The 20,079-nt window shown below is 35.1% G+C and overlaps 1 protein-coding gene across 1 annotated transcript; it reads right to left on the reverse strand.

Annotated features, from left to right (window-relative positions):
* Positions 1-3,414: 3,414 nt before the first annotated feature.
* On the reverse strand, positions 3,415-18,387 carry LOC132544139 (long-chain fatty acid transport protein 2-like). The gene is made up of 11 exons (XM_060207709.1): positions 18,191-18,387; positions 16,093-16,466; positions 15,536-15,646; positions 14,421-14,633; positions 13,318-13,473; positions 11,036-11,160; positions 9,233-9,424; positions 7,948-8,047; positions 6,828-7,026; positions 5,473-5,570; positions 3,415-4,906 (listed from the first exon to the last, which is right to left on the reverse strand). The coding sequence occupies exons 2-11, from the start codon at positions 16,460-16,462 to the stop codon at positions 4,596-4,598; spliced, it is 1,875 nt and encodes a 624-aa protein (XP_060063692.1). The 5' UTR covers positions 16,463-16,466; positions 18,191-18,387; the 3' UTR covers positions 3,415-4,595.
* Positions 18,388-20,079: the final 1,692 nt, after the last annotated feature.

A 20,079-nucleotide genomic window follows, 5' to 3' on the forward strand; every position in this document is an offset into this window, starting at 1 on the left:
TTTGTTCCTCCCTTTTTTTAAGAAGTCAATACTATTTGTTATTCAAGACGTCACCACCAAACTAGTATTGAAAATACCATTGACGCGATATCACCGATGTTTGCAGGAAACAAATTTAAAGTTGCGTGAATAAAGGAATTTTCATTCTTACATATATACACTAGACCACAAAACGAAGATATTTAAGCTGATTAAAGTAACACAATTTCTGTATTATAATTACGACCCATTTTGTGTCATTACTAAACACTTTTCTCGTTATGACATTGTGTATGTGTTGATCAGAATTCCGATTAAGTGCCATGAACGATGCCAGTTGAAATTTTGATGGAAAAACTTCCATTTTTTCCTTTTCGGAGCATATTAAAACGCTTACACATACAAGTACAATGGACAGCTAAAATCCTTTAGGTTCTATTCTATTTGACAGCGAGATCCATAGCATGCAGTTGGTTTCTACGATAGCGTATCAAGCAGACATTCTTGGTAACCTAGTATATCGAACTGCAACAGGAAGGATAATACGTTTTCAAAGAGTTGTTGCAAGTTGGTGTTATCGTACAGATGTATAGAAAAGTATGTATGTATATATATTTAACCCAGATGGAAATCTATGACGTATAAATACAGATGTATGATTTGTCGAGGTCGTGATTCACTTTGATAAGTGTGAGTCAATATATATATATAATAACCCAGTTGGAAATCTATGACGTATAAATACAAATGTATGATTTGTCGAGGTCGTGATTCACTTTGATGAGTCAATTGCTATCAGTCATTCTGGTCTTCAATCACTAAATGATGATGAGACGAAAACGTCGACAGCGATTTGGCTGCTGCTGCTGATGATTATGGATAAGAGAAATGCGTTCACGCATACCTTTATTTTGACCACGAAGACTTAACATGTTATGCGAATCATTGTGATTTCAATTCCAAAGTTCATTTCTTTTTATATAAGAACATTATGTTTTTATCCTTTCATGACTTCCAGAATTTCGCAAGTATACGATCGGCAGTCCTTTCTAATATTTTCACAATCCACGTAAATAGACCTTAATTAAATATACAATCTTAATTAAGGTATCACTAAGTGTATATAAAAGCTCAACGTACGAGTGACCTGTCAGAAACGTCCGTTCGTCCGTCCGTCCGGTCTGTATATATACGTCTTCACACGTCTCTGATGCTATGTGTCCTATTGTTGTCTTTCTGCCCAAGCCGGAGGACACTTCTCAAGCTGTCGCTTTGTAACACTACGGCACTGTAGTCTCGAAACAGAGGTAACACATATTCATTGGTCGAAACCACAGTGTAAGGGGTTCGAAAGCCACGTGCTGCCACCGGAAGTGCTGACTTGCCATTCGAAATCTTGCGAGTACAGAAAGCTCTTATCTTCCGAAATTAAGGACAGATATTTTACCTGATCTACTGCGCCAGCTTGCAAGTCATGTTCTAGTTTCCTGATATTTGCAGCGACGTCAAGACTATGGTTGTTGCTGATTTGTTTTCTTAAATGGTCTAGAACCGTTACTTGCCAAATTCCAAATTCTGATTTTCTCCTTTATGACACCCAAGTTAGTATCGCCGTCATCATCAAAGATGTCCTCACCACCCACGACCTCGGTGCTATTTCTTCACAATTATTTTTCGTGAAAATTTCTGACATAACAATTTCTACATTCGATTTTGCTTTCGAATTGTGTGTTTCTGCAACTACATGAGCTTTTCTCAGCATCCTTGATAGGTTCTGGATGCAGCATAATGTTCTTGAATCTTTTGAAGGACCGGTAGGATTTTGATGAAACTTGGTCGGTACACTTGTTACCTTAATTCCTTGCCCAAGTTCCATTAAAAGCGAATTCCCCGCATATAAAATGTGGTTGCTGTGACCTGATTGGCTGATTTCTTGAATCATTATCGGATGCTGCTTTCCGCATGAATATCTTTCGAAGGACTGGTAGGATTTGATGAAACTTGGTCGGTACACTTGTTACCTTGCACAGAGGTAACAAGATGGATAATGCTTGTAACAAAATGGGTCAGAGGCAATCAATGACCACAAGATGACCCAGTGGTCACTCACAGGTCACAATATGACTTAACAGTTACTAACAGGTGGTCACAAGTTGGTTCAGTGGTCATTTAGAGGTCACAATATGACTTTGTGGTCCCTTAAGGGCCACAGAATGACTTAGTGGTCACTTCCATGAGTGGGTGTCACTTTCATGTAACCAGAGATGCCTGAAGTCACACATTTGCTAAATGACCACTTGAGAGTCTTTCATTACGCATAAGATTACTCAGATATTAATTTAATCACATTCTTTTTGTGACACTCAACTCTCATTGCTATAAACAATCAAATGTACAATAATTGAAACTATGATATTGCCTGGCTAATGACAGTATAAAAGACAAACAGCAAATTTTTGGATGAAAGTCTGATTTATTTATCTTTTTATCAACATCTGTAAATCTTATATATCTATATAAACAATCAAAAATAAAATTTAAAAAATAAATTTCATTTGTGATAATAGTTTACCTTGAATTGTTCATGGTAAATATAACATATAAAATTAAAAATTGAAAGATTTAATCACCATTGAACAAGGCGCCAAAGGGCATGTATTGTTTTATCATAAACACATCTCTTTAAATAAGGTCTATGTAAATGGTAATTAAGCACGCTAGCACCATAGGATCATTCTACATGTGATCAATCTTTGTTTGAAGATTAACTACCATACCTCCACCAAAGCATGCAACAAGCTAAGATTGATGACAAAACAATTTATTCATCAGAAAGTGCTTAAATGTGTAACATAAAAGATAGGAGTCTGAATATATGTTGATGTATCATCTTTTTTTAAACAATCCACAAACCAGTAAATTAGAACAAAATCATATCTCTAGTTTTATTATCTATCAGTAATTAATTGAGTGTTTAAACATGAATAAAGGGGCTTTTTTCATTTTTCTTTCTCTTTTTTTGAACCCAACTATCATACCTCTTCACTCTTTGGTACTAAAGATGAAGATTTCCTCAAGTAGATCTTGTCAGATGCACCTGAATAGCATGCATACCTTTTATTGAACAGCCAAGGTTCGAATCTTCATGCATAGAATTAAGAGTAAATAGTCACTTTAAGATAGTTCAAAACCCACTATTTTAAAACAAGAATAATTAATATTTATCAATAACAGACCTTTGAGGAGGTACTCAATCTTGTAGCAAAATAATGACAGAGTGCAAAAGAATAAGAGAAAATCTTGACAAATGGAATGTTTTTTGTAAGAAAATTGTTTTATAATTGCTGTGAAAATCAAATGGTTTAAATTACCCAGATAAAATTGGAATCCAGGTTATATTCAAGCTTACAATGACAAAAAATATATGAAATATACACACAAAACTAACTAACTTTTAAACCTCCAACCATCCTCTTCCACAATCATGAGTAGGACTTCCTGAAACCACTTGGTGTGTATAAACATAAGATTTCTGAATACAAGTAGGACATTTCCATAAATTCACATATATTGAGAAATAAAAAATATTTTTGAAAATCCTGAAAAATTCAGAAAATAGACGTTCTAAAGAGACAGGTTTCTACAATCACAGAAAATCTCATTTGACCAAGTCAAAGAATAAAGAAAACTCATCTGATTAGGTAAAAGAAAAAAGAAAACTCATATGACTAGGCCAAAGAAAAACGAAAAATCACTTAACTAAGAAAGAACAATTACAGGTGTGCTAAAACGTAGCACACTTGATATAACGAACGGATCACTAACTTGTAGAGAGTTCCTTGTTCTTTATCAGCAACGAAAAAACTCTTTCTGCTGAAGTTGTGAAATGTATCCAAGTCTTTCCGTACATTTGGTATTATTAAATGATTCTTACAACCATAGAATTTACCTGAGTTTCTACAGGTATAAAACACATATAAAATTCATAATATATACATATCTGAGTAATTTTCTGGCAATAAACCCATGCCATCAAAATTATTGCTGTGGATTAATATCCTTGGTCTTCACTACTGCTTTATATGTAAACTACAGAAAGCCTCATACTTCTCTGAAGAATCTTTTATTTGATTGCTTCAAAACACAAAATATGTACAGTAACAATAAAATGTCTCTATTGGATCCTGGCACCCACCATTGCATGATCTTTATCAGTTATATGGGAAGTCAGTCTGTCCTTGTCATCTTTGCACTGCACAAGAGACAAAGAACCTAACCATGAAATTTAAGAAAGATCAAATCCAGGACTTCCCAAGAAATAGCAATTAACAAAATTTCTTAAAACTATGGGTTGACAACAGATGACAGGTGATTGGAACAACTCATATTACCTGATGATTGTGATGGGATAAAAGAAACAATTACAAAAGTATATGAACTCAGTAGCTATCTCGCTTAAACATCTAAGTTACATTTCATGAAAATTGTACAAAAGTTGAAAGAGTTTTCTCTACAATGTAGCTGAAACAATTAATTCTAATATTGATCCTTGAGTCTACTAGAACAGATGGACAAGGCACTTTTTTGTATGGTAACCTGAGGCATGTCTAAGCCGTTCATAACTTAGATTGTAGAAACTGAGGTAAGGTGTCCGAAGTCAGTGGTACATAGGTCTTATCTTTGACACTAATGTTGTATAAAGGATCCGTCACCTTTATAGGGTCAAAACCTTCTTTGACTGCCTCAACCTTACGTTGTTTGTATGTTACTGTTAAGCTCATTTCCTTGACAAAGCGCAGAAACAAAGGCCATGCATAGCCTGGCAGGTTCTGTTGACAGTGCTGGTAAATCTTTTTGAGCATGTCCTCACGGAATTCTACACCTTCTTTCAATAAAATTCCCGCCATACCTGCTCTGCCATCTTTACCTATTATTTAGAAGAAAAAGAAATGAAAAGTTTGATTAAATTCAATGGAAAAATTTCCTATAATATTGTATAATGTGTTTCTTTTGCCTTGCATGCACAATTTTGTCATTTAGTGTCACAACAGGAATTCCTAATTTTAGCTATGCCATATTATTAACATTGAAGAGTAGGACTGAAAAAACTTCTCCTTTTAAAATTTGCCAGTCCAATATCGCCTATGACTTCTCATGGAAAAGAAACAAGTTAACGGCCAAAAAACACTGTTACACATTACTGTGAATGTGCTTATTTCCATCGGGGATTAATTTTGTGATTTTAATTGACAAACTGGAAGTGCAGGTGTTATTTTCATGATCGTTGTACCTTTCGTTTAATGTATATTTTAATATGTATGTAATATATCACATAGATCAAATTCACGAGACGGAATACGCTGTACTCCAAAGTCAATTACCAAACTATATTCATATGATTGCCCCCCATTACATTTGTATATTAAACATAAACCTTCATGGCTACAGGTGCTCAATAATTGTCACCACAGAAAAAAAGTAAATTTTAATTACCTGGAATGTGTACACCATAAACATTAGCATCCTGTATAAAGTCCAGTCCAGTCAACACATTGGCAACCTCATTGGTAGAAACATTTTCACCCTTCCACCTGTGGTGTGTAAAAACATAATGATATGTTATGAGTGTGAAATGAAATGATCCATTCCACCAAGGAATGAAGAAGTGATCTTGACTATTTACATGGTAGTGGATACAATATCCAAAAAATATTGTAATAAAATTATAAACTTTAATCTTTCTTCATATTCACAAAGCTTATATCTCATGATCATGTACTCTCCGTGTCTATAGCAATGGAGTATAACATGCCAACAAATACAATTACAGTGTCTTGTAATAAGCCCATCCTTGGGGTCAAATATTTAGTGTTAAATAACCACCTTTGATAAAAGATTAATATCAGTATTTTAATCCAGATCTCTATTACAGGAATCTAAATTACTATAAGACCTTCACTTCTGAATGTGTCCCTTATATGATTCTATAGTATACGACCTTCACTTCTGAATGTTTCCCCTATATGAACCTCTAGTTTCCGATCTTCACTTCTGAATGTGTCCCCTATATGGTCATATAGTTTCCAACCTTCACTTACCTGAATGTGTCCCCTACAAGGTTCTATAGTTTCCAACCTTCACTTACCTGAAAGTGTCCCCTACAAGGTTCTATAGTTTCCAACCTTCACTTACCTGAATGTGTCCCCTACAAGGTTCTACAGTTTCCAACCTTCACTTACCTGAATGTGTCCCCTACAAGGTTCTATAGTTTCCAACCTTCACTTACCTGAATGTGTCCCCTACAAGGTTCTATAGTTTCCAACCTTTCATCCAACCTTTACCTGAATGTGTCCCCCTGAGTTTCCAACCTTCACTTACCTGAATGTGTCCCCTACAAGGTTCTATAGTTTCCAACCTTCACTTACCTGAATGTGTCCCCTACAAGGTTCTAGAGTTTCCAACCTTCACTTACCTGAATGTGTCCCCTACAAGGTTCTATAGTTTCCAACCTTCATTTACCTGAAAGTGTCCCCTACAAGGTTCTATAGTTTCCAACCTTCACTTACCTGAAAGTGTCCCCTATAAGGTTCTAGAGTTTCCAACCTTCACTTACCTGAATGTGTCCCCTACAAGGTTCTATAGTTTCCAACCTTCACTTACCTGAATGTGTCCCCTACAAGGTTCTATAGTTTCCAACCTTCACTTACCTGAAAGTGTCCCCTACAAGGTTCTATAGTTTCCAACCTTCACTTACCTGAATGTGTCCCCTACAAGGTTCTATAGTTTCCAACCTTCACTTACCTGAATGTGTCCCCTACAAGGTTCTATAGTTTCCAACCTTCACTTACCTGAATGTGTCCCCTACACGGTCCTGGAAATAAACAAAATGATCACTGTCCTTGTACAGTAAATCTCCATAACAAAAGAAGGCATCTCCTTTAACAAATACATCACGTAGTGTTTTCTTCTCGTTCAATTCCTTTCCACCTTTGTAGAAGCCTTCCGCATAAATGGGAGGAATACCTGCTATCAGGATTCCTGGTTCACCTACACAAAGGAGTCACAAACTAATAATCAGTTTCATCCAATATTTGAATCACTTCTAGTACTGATGTGTGATTTTGCAATCCTGATACATAAACATGGACTTATACATAATACATACTCAAAATGCTTTCATATGATGTTGTCTAATATCACCTACTGACACCATTTCTACATGTTTGCTTACTGAGGCTGTTTACAACAGCAAGCTAAAAATTAACACCTCATTTCATCTTGTGAAAAGACACAAGAGTTCAACTATATTCGACAAGCAGAACTTGTCAAGATAACTCAAAGTGTGACATTTTCCTTGCTCCCCTCCTTTTTAAAAGAAGACACCCCATCATATATCTATATCTTGATATTACAAAAAAAGGTACTGAATTGTATTTTTTTTGCCTTTACGGTGAAGAAAGACAAAAGTGGCGAGCCTCTGGCAAGCTACTTTTGTCTTTCTGTCCTCAGCCAAAGTACAGTTTATATTTTAAGACACTGACCATGTATTCTATTTATCCTCCAACATTGACTGAAATTCTTACTATTGACATGCAAAGTTTTGTGGTTCAATCTGTGTTTACCTGACGTTGACGTTATACTGAATTTTGTCTGATGACAGATGTCAGAAGAATTGCTTCGTACGTAAACATTGTTCCAAAATTCATCAGGCTAAACAGCGATTTTTGAATTTTTATAAATCAACTTGTTCATTACATCACTAATTCATTTCTAAAAGCAATATCTGTCAAATCCTTGCACATGCTAAAAAACACCTGGTTTCCATCACTGCTGAATACAGTTAAAATATATGAGGCAGGCCTATTCAGATGCAGGGTAAAAATACTTTATATATTTCCTTGTATAACTTGACATTAGCCAAGTTCCTAAGTTTAAACTGTATTTTGGTTTATAACTGTTATCACTTACCGATCTTACACTCCACACAAAAGCCTTGTTTGTTTCTATATGGCTGCTCTGTATCAGGGTCATACTTGACGATAAATACCTTATTACTTGCCAATTTATTCTGGAACAAAAATAAAAGTATCAGTAGGGAAGTAATGTCAGTCTGATGTTTAATGAGTCCAATCACAGTCATAAGTACTCCTGTCATTCCAGCCTAGCCAGAAGTAAAACAAGGTTTAGTGTATATGGTCACTCGATATAGAGTTCCAACCATGTACAATATCAGTCCAGTATAATACCAGTCTGAACCCGAATCAGTCCAGAGGTAACATGATGCAGAATATGTTTAAACCATCACTTTCAGTTATGTTAACATGACAACTAGAATGGCATGATACCCAAAACAGCATTTTCATACAAATGGTTCAGCAATTTTTATTCTTCAAAGCAACTGATTAGTAAATTGTGATATTTCATAGTGATTTGGTTTTAAACATTTGAATTAAAGCTAGGAACCTCTTCTGAGGTATCATTCTTCATTCACTCAAATCAAAACATTTAACAATATACCATATACAATTCAATTATTACAGTGTAAATGTTGATCTGAATGGTGGAGTAAAACTGTTGTACCATCAATAGGGAATCAACTACTCTAACAGAAATCCCCCGTCACCGTCTCAAACCCTTGTTCTCGGGGAAAGTGGTACAAACCTCCTGCTTGATTGCACAGTCATACATTATCAAATAGGTAAACAAGGCACCAAGCTTATAGTTAAATCTGAAGTAAGCCTCATGCCAGCCCTGTCTTATATCAGTGTAACACCATCTAATGTTAGTCACCTCAAAAGTCAACCGAAGTCATTTTTGTTTTATTTAGTCCAGTCCAAAGAAAAAGAATGTGTCTACAATAGAGAAACATGCGGTCCATGGGCCTAAACGGTCTCCTTATTAATCTCAATCAAACAAATTATCATAAGTTTCATCAAAATTGGTTAATGTTTACTCAAATTATCATTATCAATAGTAATAAAACAGAAGAGGCCATAGTTCTGTAAGCTGCCCTTGAATTGATTTCACTATCCAACTCATCTGAGATTTTATTGATATAAGGCTGCATATCAAGTTTCATCCTAATTCATTCATACTTATTCAAGTTGTTGTGTTCACAAGGTCAGATGGTATTTACGCTTCAAAAGGCCATAATTTCGTGAATAACAACAGAACCTGTCAACTAATATAAATAGTGTTTATATAATAAAACACATACATGTTACCTTTAACAAAACTTCAGAACAACACATACCAGGAAGGGAGAGATTCTTCCGCAAGCTCCAACCCTGCCGTTCAAATTTACCATGGCACTTGTTCCTTCTGTTGCTCCGAAGAATTCAATAATTTTTGGCACCTTGAAACGTTTCTGAAAATCTGTCCAGATGTCCTTTCTCAAGCCATTGCCAATCATAGCTCGAACATTGTGTACGCCATCCTCTGGATTCTAAAGATAATCATACAGGTATAGTAGCAATTACAAAAACACATCTTTGGAGATGGCTTAATATAAGATTTATAATCTTATTGCCAGATCCATTTTCAATTTTATAATTTGTGTGTGTGTATGTGTATGTTGTAAATGAAAATCTGAAAATAAAATATTGTTTAAACCAAACCAAAAACACATCTGATGTTGGATTCTGTTATGTCTTTTTGATCAATACATCAGGATTACTTTGGCACACTCTCAGCAGGTGTTTCTACCTTTTTCTTAAAGTGAATGGATACACCCTGATAACAACATCTAATTGAATTACAACTGAATTTGACATAAATGGATGAAAATGATTGAAAGTTCCAGAGAGAACTTCATTAGTGTTGGACTTTTTGTAGTGTTATTTTCAAGGAAGCAGGTGTATTGAATGTTAGTAGTACATCTGATGGGTATTAGTGCTATAACTTTTCATAAATCTAAACTGTCATCACCAAATGTTATATAATTTAGTGTCTAATATGTAGTTCCTAATTCAAATGTGGAGAAGGAATCCAAATTTGATAAAGGATTTCTGTGGACCTACTCATTAGTTATAAGTCCTGTTTTGAAAAACGTTTAAAAGAAGTAGCAATAACAAGTCTTTTCAAAAGGAAATTTCTACATGGATCATCGGTGGACATAGCACAACTGGTCAGTAATAATCTCAATACTCAACATTTGGTGCCCGTAATTGTTTGGTCTTCATTTTTTCTTTAAAAGTTGGATCTTTTCTCTTCTTTCCTCTAATTTTTAATTAAAAGACAGCCACCTGTCACCCCTTTTGTCTTTTTAATCAGTCCTGAAGTCAAACAGTACAACTAGAGACTAAGAGGAATCTACATGTGAAATTCAAGAAACATCCATGTGGTTCTCCTCGAGAAATAGCAGTAACAAATTATCATAGTCAAAATCTAAGATGACTTCCTGGCAGCCATTTTGTTTTTCTGACAACAAATATGTACAGAAAACCAACCTCTGGCAGTGCCAGCAACGTATTTGCAGAATACCAACCTCTGGTAGTGCCAGCAACAAGTATCTACAGAATACCAACCTTTGGTAGTGCCAGCAAGTATCTGCAGAATACCAACCTTTGGTAATGCCAGCAAGTATCTGCAGAATACCAACCTCTGGTAGTGCCAGCAACAACTATCTACAGAATACCAACCTCTGGTAGTGCCAGTAAGTATTTACAGAATACCAACCTCTGGTAGTGCCAGCAAGTATCTACAGAATACCAACCTCTGGTAGTGCCAGCAAATATCTACAGAATACCAACCTCTGGTAGTGCCAGCAACAAGTATCTACAGAAAACCAACCTCTGGTAGTGCCAGCAAGTATCTACAGAGTACCAACCTCTGGTAGTGCCAGCAACAAGTATCTACAGAAAACCAACCTCTGGTAGTGCCAGCAAGTATCTACAGAGTACCAACCTCTGGTAGTGCCAGCAACAAGTATCTACAGAATACCAACCTCTGGTAGTGCCAGCAAGTATCTACAGAGTACCAACCTCTGGTAGTGCCAGCAAATATCTACAGAAAACCAACCTCTGGTAGTGCCAGCAAGTATCTAAAGAGTACCAACCTCTGGTAGTGCCAGCAAGTATCTGCAGAGTTCCCCAATGTACTGCGCAACGGTCACTCCATATTTCCTACAATCTGACCAGTAATGACTGGCAGAAAACCTCCGACGTAATAACATGGTTGCACCTGAGAATCAAAAATATACCTTAAAGCTGGTAATATTCATGGGGAATTTAATTTCGGTATACAATCATGGTCATAAATGATAGCACAGATTTAAATACCTAGCAGTTCATCAAAATTTCTGAAATGGTATTTGATATGCCTGTATATATGGATAGCAATGAATAAACATGCACACAATTTTATTCCCCACAAAGTAGCCATAACCAAGGTAACTGGAAAATAGCCCCATGATATTTATCATTGGACTAATGGGCTTTAATATTCATCTGACTAGCCTGGGCCTTTGAGAAGATGTTAAAAGTTAACACACACCACACAATGATGCATGAAAAGTGATGGCTGTTACAACTATATAATACTGTATTTCTCCGCCAATAAGCCCAGGGGGCCTGTGCATGCTGTTATCAACAGCAGATACACAATATTATAATATTGAAACCATATATACAAGTGTAAGGAATATAAATACACATTCTGTCTTAGGTAGATGTAGAATGGGGCTACACAAAAGTATTAATCAGCTTATCATCAGCTTAATGTCAGATAGATGTAGAATGGGGCTACACAAAAATATTAATCAGCTTATCATCAACTTAATGTCAGATAGATGTAGAATGGGGCAACAAAAAAGTATTAATTATCAGGCATCAGATTAATGTCAGATTGATGTAGAATGGGGCAACAAAAAAGTATTAATTATCAGGCATCAGATTAATGTCAGATAGATGTAGAATGGGGCTACACAAAAATATTAATCAGCTTATCATCAGTTTATTGTCAGATAGATGTAGAATGGGGCTACACAAAAATATTAATCAGCTTATCATCAGTTTATTGTCAGATAGATGTAGAATGGGGCAACAAAAAAGTATTAATTATCAGGCATCAGATTAATGTCAGATTGATGTAGAATGGGGCAACAAAAAAGTATTAATTATCAGGCATCAGATTAATGTCAGATTGATGTAGAATGGGGCAACAAAAAAGTATTAATTATCAGGCATCAGATTAATGTCAGATAGATGTAGAATGGGGCTACACAAAAATATTAATCAGCTTATCATCAGTTTATTGTCAGATAGATGTAGAATGGGGCAACAAAAAAATATTAATCAGCTTATCATCAGTTTATTGTCAGATAGATGTAGAATGGGGCAACAAAAAAGTATTAATTATCAGGCATCAGATTAATGTCAGATTGATGTAGAATGGGGCAACAAAAAAGTATTAATTATCAGGCATCAGATTAATGTCAGATTGATGTAGAATGGGGCAACAAAAAAGTATTAATTATCAGGCATCAGATTAATGTCAGATAGATGTAGAATGGGGCAACAAAAAAGTATTAATTATCAGGCAGGCATCAACAAAAAAGTATTAATTATCAGGCATCAGATTAATGTCAGATTGATGTAGAATGGGGCAACAAAAAAGTATTAATTATCAGGCATCAGATTAATGTCAGATAGATGTAGAATGGGGCAACAAAAAAGTATTAATTATCAGGCATCAGCTTAATGTCAGATTGATGTAGAATGGGGCAACAAAAAAGTATTAATTATCAGGCATCAGATTAATGTCAGATTGATGTAGAATGGGGCTACACAAAAGTATTAATTATCAGGCATCAGCTCAATGGCAGATAAATACTGTAAATCACTTAAGTTTTACAAATATTTTATTTTACAAACTCACCTCTTCAGACATTTTCGTGAATACATGATTTCATGAACAATGGTTTACAATTCATGAATGATGGGCTATAAGATATATAGATCTGATATATGTTACTGAATCAGCATGGATGTCATCAAGAGTAACTTTTGTACAAATAATCGTAAGGAGTTTGAATTTGTGGTTGACTCTCCTCGTGTATAAATGCAAAAATAAATCCCACATGAAAAGTAAATGATTTACAGTATAACTGCCACTAGCTCACGAGACCAACATATTACTTCTTAAAGTTGTGAGGTGGATTTCTTCTTACAGAAATGAAATATCATTGATAAATACCAGTAATTTTACTATACAGCAATACAGGATAACCAAGCTTGGGCTTAATCATTGATAAATACGGTAGTACATGTACTTTTATGTCAATATCACTCAGAGTTTGATGATCATTTGTCTTGTCAAGCCACACTTTATAACTCTCACCTGTATTCATCACACAGAACATGGCCAGGACTGCAGCACTGTGATACAACGGAGTGGTTGTATAAATGATGTCACCCTTTTTCAACCCCGAGAACAGACAGAACTTGGAGTACCCAACAGCCTTTGCAATGTTCAAAATGGCTGGCTTTGGTAAACCTGAAATGTATAACACTTTTCATTACTTAACTGATGTCCTTATTTAAAGTTCACAATGGGTGACCTCGGTGAATGTAACAAGTGTCATGTTTAATCCTCTAACCTTGAAAGAACAAACTATCATAAAGTGTAGAACTTGGTGTGGTGCTATGGTGTGAATATGAACCAGATTTGTTCAGGGGTTCTTAAGATATCTGATACATATACTTAGTACTATGGATGGATACTGGATGATGAAAAATGGATGCAGAAAAAGACTTCTTTTGGTCTTTTATAATGATAACGAGTATGACGTAAATAAGCTTAAATGAATGAGGATGGATTTATGATATAAGCTACAAACAGGATTTATGATATAAGCTACAAACAGAATTTGTCACATAAGCTACAAAATAACTTTTTACTTTTACAGTGATGAAGAATTTTTCACCCTTTAACCCTTGAATGATGACTATCAAAATGTGATCATGTGTTAAACTTGCTATCTCCATGCTACAAGGTAAAAATAATGGTGGTATGGCCGGATATTTCCATGGATCAAACTGGATATCACAGGATATCTTATTTTAAAACATGCTCCAGATGTCAACTTTCAAACACTTGATTATTGACATATCAATGAAAAGAAAGTATTCTGTAAACATTTATTGTGTACCATTTAATCTGCTGCACACAATGGCAATTGTCATATTATTCTCTGACAGTTGAATCAGGCCGAGTTGGCTACTGACATTACGATAAGCGATATTTTTGTGATCATGTTAATGTCCTCTGAAATAGCCAAATATATCATATTTAGTAATCTTCTGTAAAGAATTCAGGAGATTTCATGTCATTTTTCAGTAAAGATGTATATAACAATTTAAGCATGTACTGATGCACAAAGTGACTACAATATACATCTACTAATTTGGATAATAAATAACGAAAAGAAATGCATGACTGACCTGTTGTCCCTGATGTATATATATAGATGCAGGGTGATGTTAGAGTGAGGGGATTTCTGATAGTTTTACAAATATCATTATCCTGGCTCCTCAACATCATATAATCCCAGGATTTGTAGCGATGACCAACGTCCTCTGAAGTTGAACCCGCCAGATAAATTGGAATGTCAATTTCACCGCTTACTTCATCTACTGCTCGGTGAAGCTCATCAGCTGTGGAAAATAAAACCAAAATAATATAATTATCAAGGTCTAAGAAAGAGCTTCAACTCCTTAGGCCTGGTTTCCAACAATTTTAGGAAACCAGGCCTCAAGAGTTGTGATTCTTTCTTATTTACTTTTAAAAAACACCTGCATACATATCATGATATACTCCACTGACCTAGAGGACGAAATACTGCTCATTGGACATTGGTTCCTATGACAAATACTGGTATTCTTGCATCAAAACATTTAACAAAATGGAATTGCAACAAAATATAAATGTCCAGAGATCTAAAGAATTTAAAGGATTTTCACAAAGCCTTCCAATTAAAGATAGGTCAAAACTCAGGGATGAGATATTGGACAAATATACTCCAGATCGAGAGTGGCAGAATATCATACAATAATCGTTGTCAAAATTTGACAAATGTATGAAATGCATAAGGTGAAAGTTTTAAGAAGAATTTTGAAGCAAAATCATTTCTAATAGTTATATTAAGGATATGACCACAATTCTCTTAAAACACACACATGGCTTCATTATCCTCAGAGCTCAACACTGTCTGTCTTTAAGTCTTTAATCAATTACACATTAATCTGAGGGAAAGAGCATTATCTGCGGCAAAAAATTTGGTGAATGTTTTTCTCTCTTTGAGAAAAGAGATAAAGGTGATATAGGTTTAACCTTGACTAAAGCAAAATAAGAGATTGCCCAGTGCTTGAATTTTGGTAAAAATTCCTCGTAGAATGAAACCATCAGAGCTCTGATGAAAATCTCTCAAGTAATGAAGCCACTAGAGCTGTACATATGATAACATCACTAAACTGCATTTAACTGTCTTCAAGGGACAATAAATCATTTTATCAACCTACCCTAATTCCATATAACAAATTGTTGAAAGGGTATTTACCTGCTCCAATGATGACTACCTTAGCATCACTGACTTTGATAGTGTGTACAAGTGGTTTGGACCTTGTGTTGATATTAAGAAATGCCACACCAAGGCCAAGTTTCAGGAGACCTTAAAAATAAAATGTAGTAAAAATTTTGTCGTTAACTACTTAAACATATATAAACCTTTGCCTAATTTGAGAAACTACCTTTTTCAAAAGACATTTAAAATATATGGGAAAAGAAATTACAAATGATAGTAAATTGATCACAAGAAAATACTTCAAAACATTTGTCTGTTCTTCGAGTGAAATTGAGATATGAAACCTAAGAATCTGACTTAAAATCAAAGTCAAGTCTTAGTCTGTGAAACAGAAAAAAAATAGGTCACAGTAACCTTGATTTGGTACATCAGTTATTACTTGCAATGATGTACTAACAGATTCCAATATCACTTATAGTTAAGTAGGGTAACCATCATATGTATGCCATCCCTTCAGTCAAATGCTTTTGGATGAGCAGCAGCTCTCCAACCCTCTAATATAGTGTTGATGAAAGAAAAGGAATATTCCTTACCAAGAAACGTCCATATAAAATCAGGCTCGTTTTCGAAAAATATAGCTACTGTGGATCCTTGTGGCAGTCCCCATTTCAAGGCAATATTAGCAACCTTACAGGCTTGACTGTTCATCAATTCGTATGAGTAGATGCGGTTTTCAAAGATCAACATTGTGTCTTTTGGATGCTTGGCAACTTGTTCCTCAAACATGTCGATTACAAATCGCCTTTTCTCAAAGTCAGCCATCATTTCATTTTGTGCAATCTTCCCAGCTTTCATGATTTCAAAGTCATAGCCTATCCATGGAAACATTGTTCGCCATGCTAGGATGCCAGCACCTGCAGCACCCCCTAGGCCCATCAATACATTTTCTTTTGTCGATGGCATGATTCTGGAGAAGAAAAATATTGAGCTGCCAAAATTTGGAAAGGAAAAAATAAATTTGGAAATAAGCTTTAAATATTTGTCATATTTTCAAATAGCTGTGCAAAATATATTGAAGCTAAATAATCTGGTTGAAATCAATTGTATAAAAGATCAATATTCGGAAAATCCTACCCCTCTGTGACGTTTATAAACCAAAGGGGCTCCATTTTTACTGAATAAACATACCAAAAAGTCAATATTCTTCTGCACTTCAATAAAATCTTCAGATTCTTGTATTTCTGATGATGTTTTATATCAACTTTGTTTTAATCACAGTCAACCGACTACGAGGAGCACAAATTGAAAGTTTTAAAGCATTGGCATGGCTGTAACAGAGCATGTTTTTTTTAATATTAATTATTTTCTTTCTTTGCTTAATATTGAACTGAAGCAACTGTAATGAACCACAGAAGTTATGTTAACTTGTTGCACTGATGTATCATATAGACTAGTTCTACTAATGGTAGGGCAAGGACAAGACTGTTCTATCTCTTTTTGTTAACAGTGATCCATTTATTAACCTGGTGATCTTTAGTTACAATGTCTTCAAGATAACAGAAACAGATGACAACTGAAGAGCAATTCAAGAGCAATTAATTCTAAAGCGTAAAAGCAGCAGGTCAGTGTTGCATGTGCATAGTGTTCAATATGGTCACTGTCACTCAGCTGATGGAGCACGACCTCTTTGGCTCAGTTGGTAGAGGCAAGGATTATCACACTGTACACCTGAATTCAATTCCTCTCGTGGCACTCAACAGAAATATTTTCTGGAATCCCTGTTCTTTTACACTGACACCCACTAAAATCCCATGGGTTATTGAGTCTTGTATGATTGTGATCTAGGAAATGTCACAAAAAACAGGGGAGGTGAATGGAACAGTCAGTGTTAAATAAGGCTAATCACACAGCTTCATTTAAAAGCATGTTGCTTTGACTCAGTTGGTAGACCCGGGGATTGTCAAAGGCGGTAGACATAGTTTTGATTCCTGTCAGGGCACTTGACAGGCATGTGTCTTCCCCTGTTGTGTTAAAACAGGCCAGTGTATAGGTTGATAGACATTGACCTCAAATGAAATCCGAGTATTGTGGAACTGTTGACATATTGTGAAAATACTGATATTATAACTTATTAAAGATACCCTGTTGGAATGTCATGGAAAAAAGCAAGACGCCAATATTTAATTCCTGCATGAACCTTGGGGTCAGAATGTAGGATGTCATAATTCCGGACAACTCTCATAATAAAACTGTTTCCACAACATGGAACTGTTGACATATGGTAAAAATAATGATATTATGACTGATTAAAGTTACCCTGATGGAATGTCATGGGAAAAAAGCATGACACCAATATTTAATTCCTGCATGAACATTGGGGTCAGAATGTAGGATGTCACAATTCCGGACAACGCTCATAATAAAATTGTTTCCAGAACATACAGTGAGCTTATATGTCCATTAACAAGTTCAAATGTGCAAAACAAATCCTAAAGTAAAATCAAAGTTGACATTCAGAACCCTTCGGGCTGATCTGAATAAAATGAAGATAAACATAATTTACATGTTTCAAGCTAGATCCAAGAATCTAATGCAAACATTCAATACACCCTTCTCCGAGATGGTGTCGCCAGCAAACCTGATCGCAAATTACATGTATTTGTAGAAAATAAACGTCATTTTGCCTAATACCTTGATAACAGCAAACGGTGTCAACGCTAGCCGGCTATGTGTCCCGACTGTGCTTCACAAGATGAGAGGTGGCGAAATGAACATTACTACTTTGGTCAAAGTCCGCGTTTGAGAGATATGAAAACTAGTCATATGACAAAAGTTCAGAATTCGATATTCTATCAGTAATGATAGACCAACAAGGAAGCAAAAAATTAGCGTTTAGGTTGAGACGATTTGAACGTGCTAAAACTTTGGTCGGAAACCCACTTCCCTTTTAATCTTGAAACATCAAGGAAAGGGAAATTACTCTTCCATATTGTAACCGGTTCAATTTCCGGAGTGGTCTAACCCAGAATTTTAGTTCAGTGTTCGACGCTCAGCAAAACTTATAACAATAATTTTATGTTATGTATTTGTCATACTTTTTACACTGGGTATAAATTCAGAACGTTAACATTTAGCCTACATCGTATATTGAAAATAAAGTAATGTTAACTGAACATACCATTTGTATAGGTCTGAAATCATCACCCTTATTTTTGAACCTTCTAGAGGCTTTGGTGTCTTATCCTAGAATTCATTTTTTCGTATTCATAATATATACTTCATAGGTTTAGATGAGTTTTGTCATTTCTTTAAGATATTTTTTAAAAAAGGGTTTATGTCCACTTTTACAGCTGTTCAGTAGACGGGAAAAGATATAAGGCAAGTTCCTACGATTTAATAAAACTACTAAAGACAAATTTTAAAAATTGACTCATGGCTTAATATTCTTACATTTTGCAAAACTAGAGTAGAATTACTTCCATGTATTTTCTCCTTCAGATACACCCTTAATGATTTTCTTGTGCCCAGTTATTACAGCCAATATTAACTAAGGTATCATGAGATAGAATGATAGTTTTTACTGTACTAGTCACTTCATTGTCTGCTTTTTAGTACACACTGCATTAGCGTGTCCTTTGATACATACAACACAATATGACAGTATGTAATGTTTATCTCTCTAGTAAAATTTGTACGATATACAGTAAAGGTGACCTTTTGAATTATCCTTAACCAAGTTTATAGTAACAGGTGAATAACTAGAAATGGCCATCATTTGTGGTACACTGTGATATTATTGAAAATACCCTCTTCATATACACCTCTTAGCTTTTATTTAATCGCCTTGCATACCTTATGGCATCCATACTCACAGCAAAGTACCCAATTAACACCCACTTACACCTGATGTTGACTCCTTTCTTAGTAAGTTTCATTATTGAAAATTGTATTAATATTATATTTGTCATGAGAATAAAACATGTCATCATGCTAGATTTTTTTTATCTTTCCTTTGACTGATCTCTTATAGATGAATTTAACCAAACAATAGCATAAAACATATAAATAGCTCAAAAATATATAAAAAGCCATTTGGAGAAGATGTGTTTTATTGGCATTGGTTTTTATGACAAAATCGTACTCTCCAGTTTAGCAGCTTGCTGGGATGACACCTAGATACTTAGCATGATAAATCAACAAACAAGAATTGTACAGCTTAGATTTTATTTAAGCAATTATTACAAGTACACTTAAAATACATGTAATTGATTTTCACCTGCAAAGTAACAACAAATATACCAACAAGTCATACATAACACACCATTCAGTCCTTGAAAACCCTCCACTTTTATTTCAGAGAGTACAACCCATAACAACTGCAGGGCAGTGCGAGGAATATTCTCAACTTAATTCAAAATATCTCCTGATCAAAACTAATCACAAAGGAGCAAAACGTGGGCCTATTCCTGTAGTTTGAAGTCTCAAAACAAGCACAGGAAACTAAAAGGCGGATAAAAAGTAACCAAATTTTCTCCACTCAAAGTAAATTTCGTGTCCCATCACTTCTTTAATTTTACCTT

The sequence above is a fragment of the Ylistrum balloti genome, unplaced genomic scaffold, assembly GCF_031769215.1.
Source record: "Ylistrum balloti isolate Yb309-2 unplaced genomic scaffold, AGI_CSIRO_Ybal_v1 Utg369782, whole genome shotgun sequence".
NCBI lineage: Eukaryota > Metazoa > Mollusca > Bivalvia > Pectinida > Pectinidae > Ylistrum > Ylistrum balloti.

What these genes read in the sequence shown, in the direction of transcription:
- LOC132544139 (XM_060207709.1), bottom strand. Translation starts at nt 16,462, where the DNA reads ATGCCATCGACAAAAGAAAATGTATTGATGGGCCTAGGGGGTGCTGCA. An exon ending in ACTTGCTGGCACTACCAGAG is followed by an intron (nt 9,425 to 11,035) that starts GTTGGTACTCTT and finishes GATTATCTTTAG; the next exon opens with AATCCAGAGGATGGCGTACA. An exon ending in CGTGTAGGGGACACATTCAG is followed by an intron (nt 5,571 to 6,827) that starts GTAAGTGAAGGT and finishes TACACACCACAG; the next exon opens with GTGGAAGGGTGAAAATGTTT.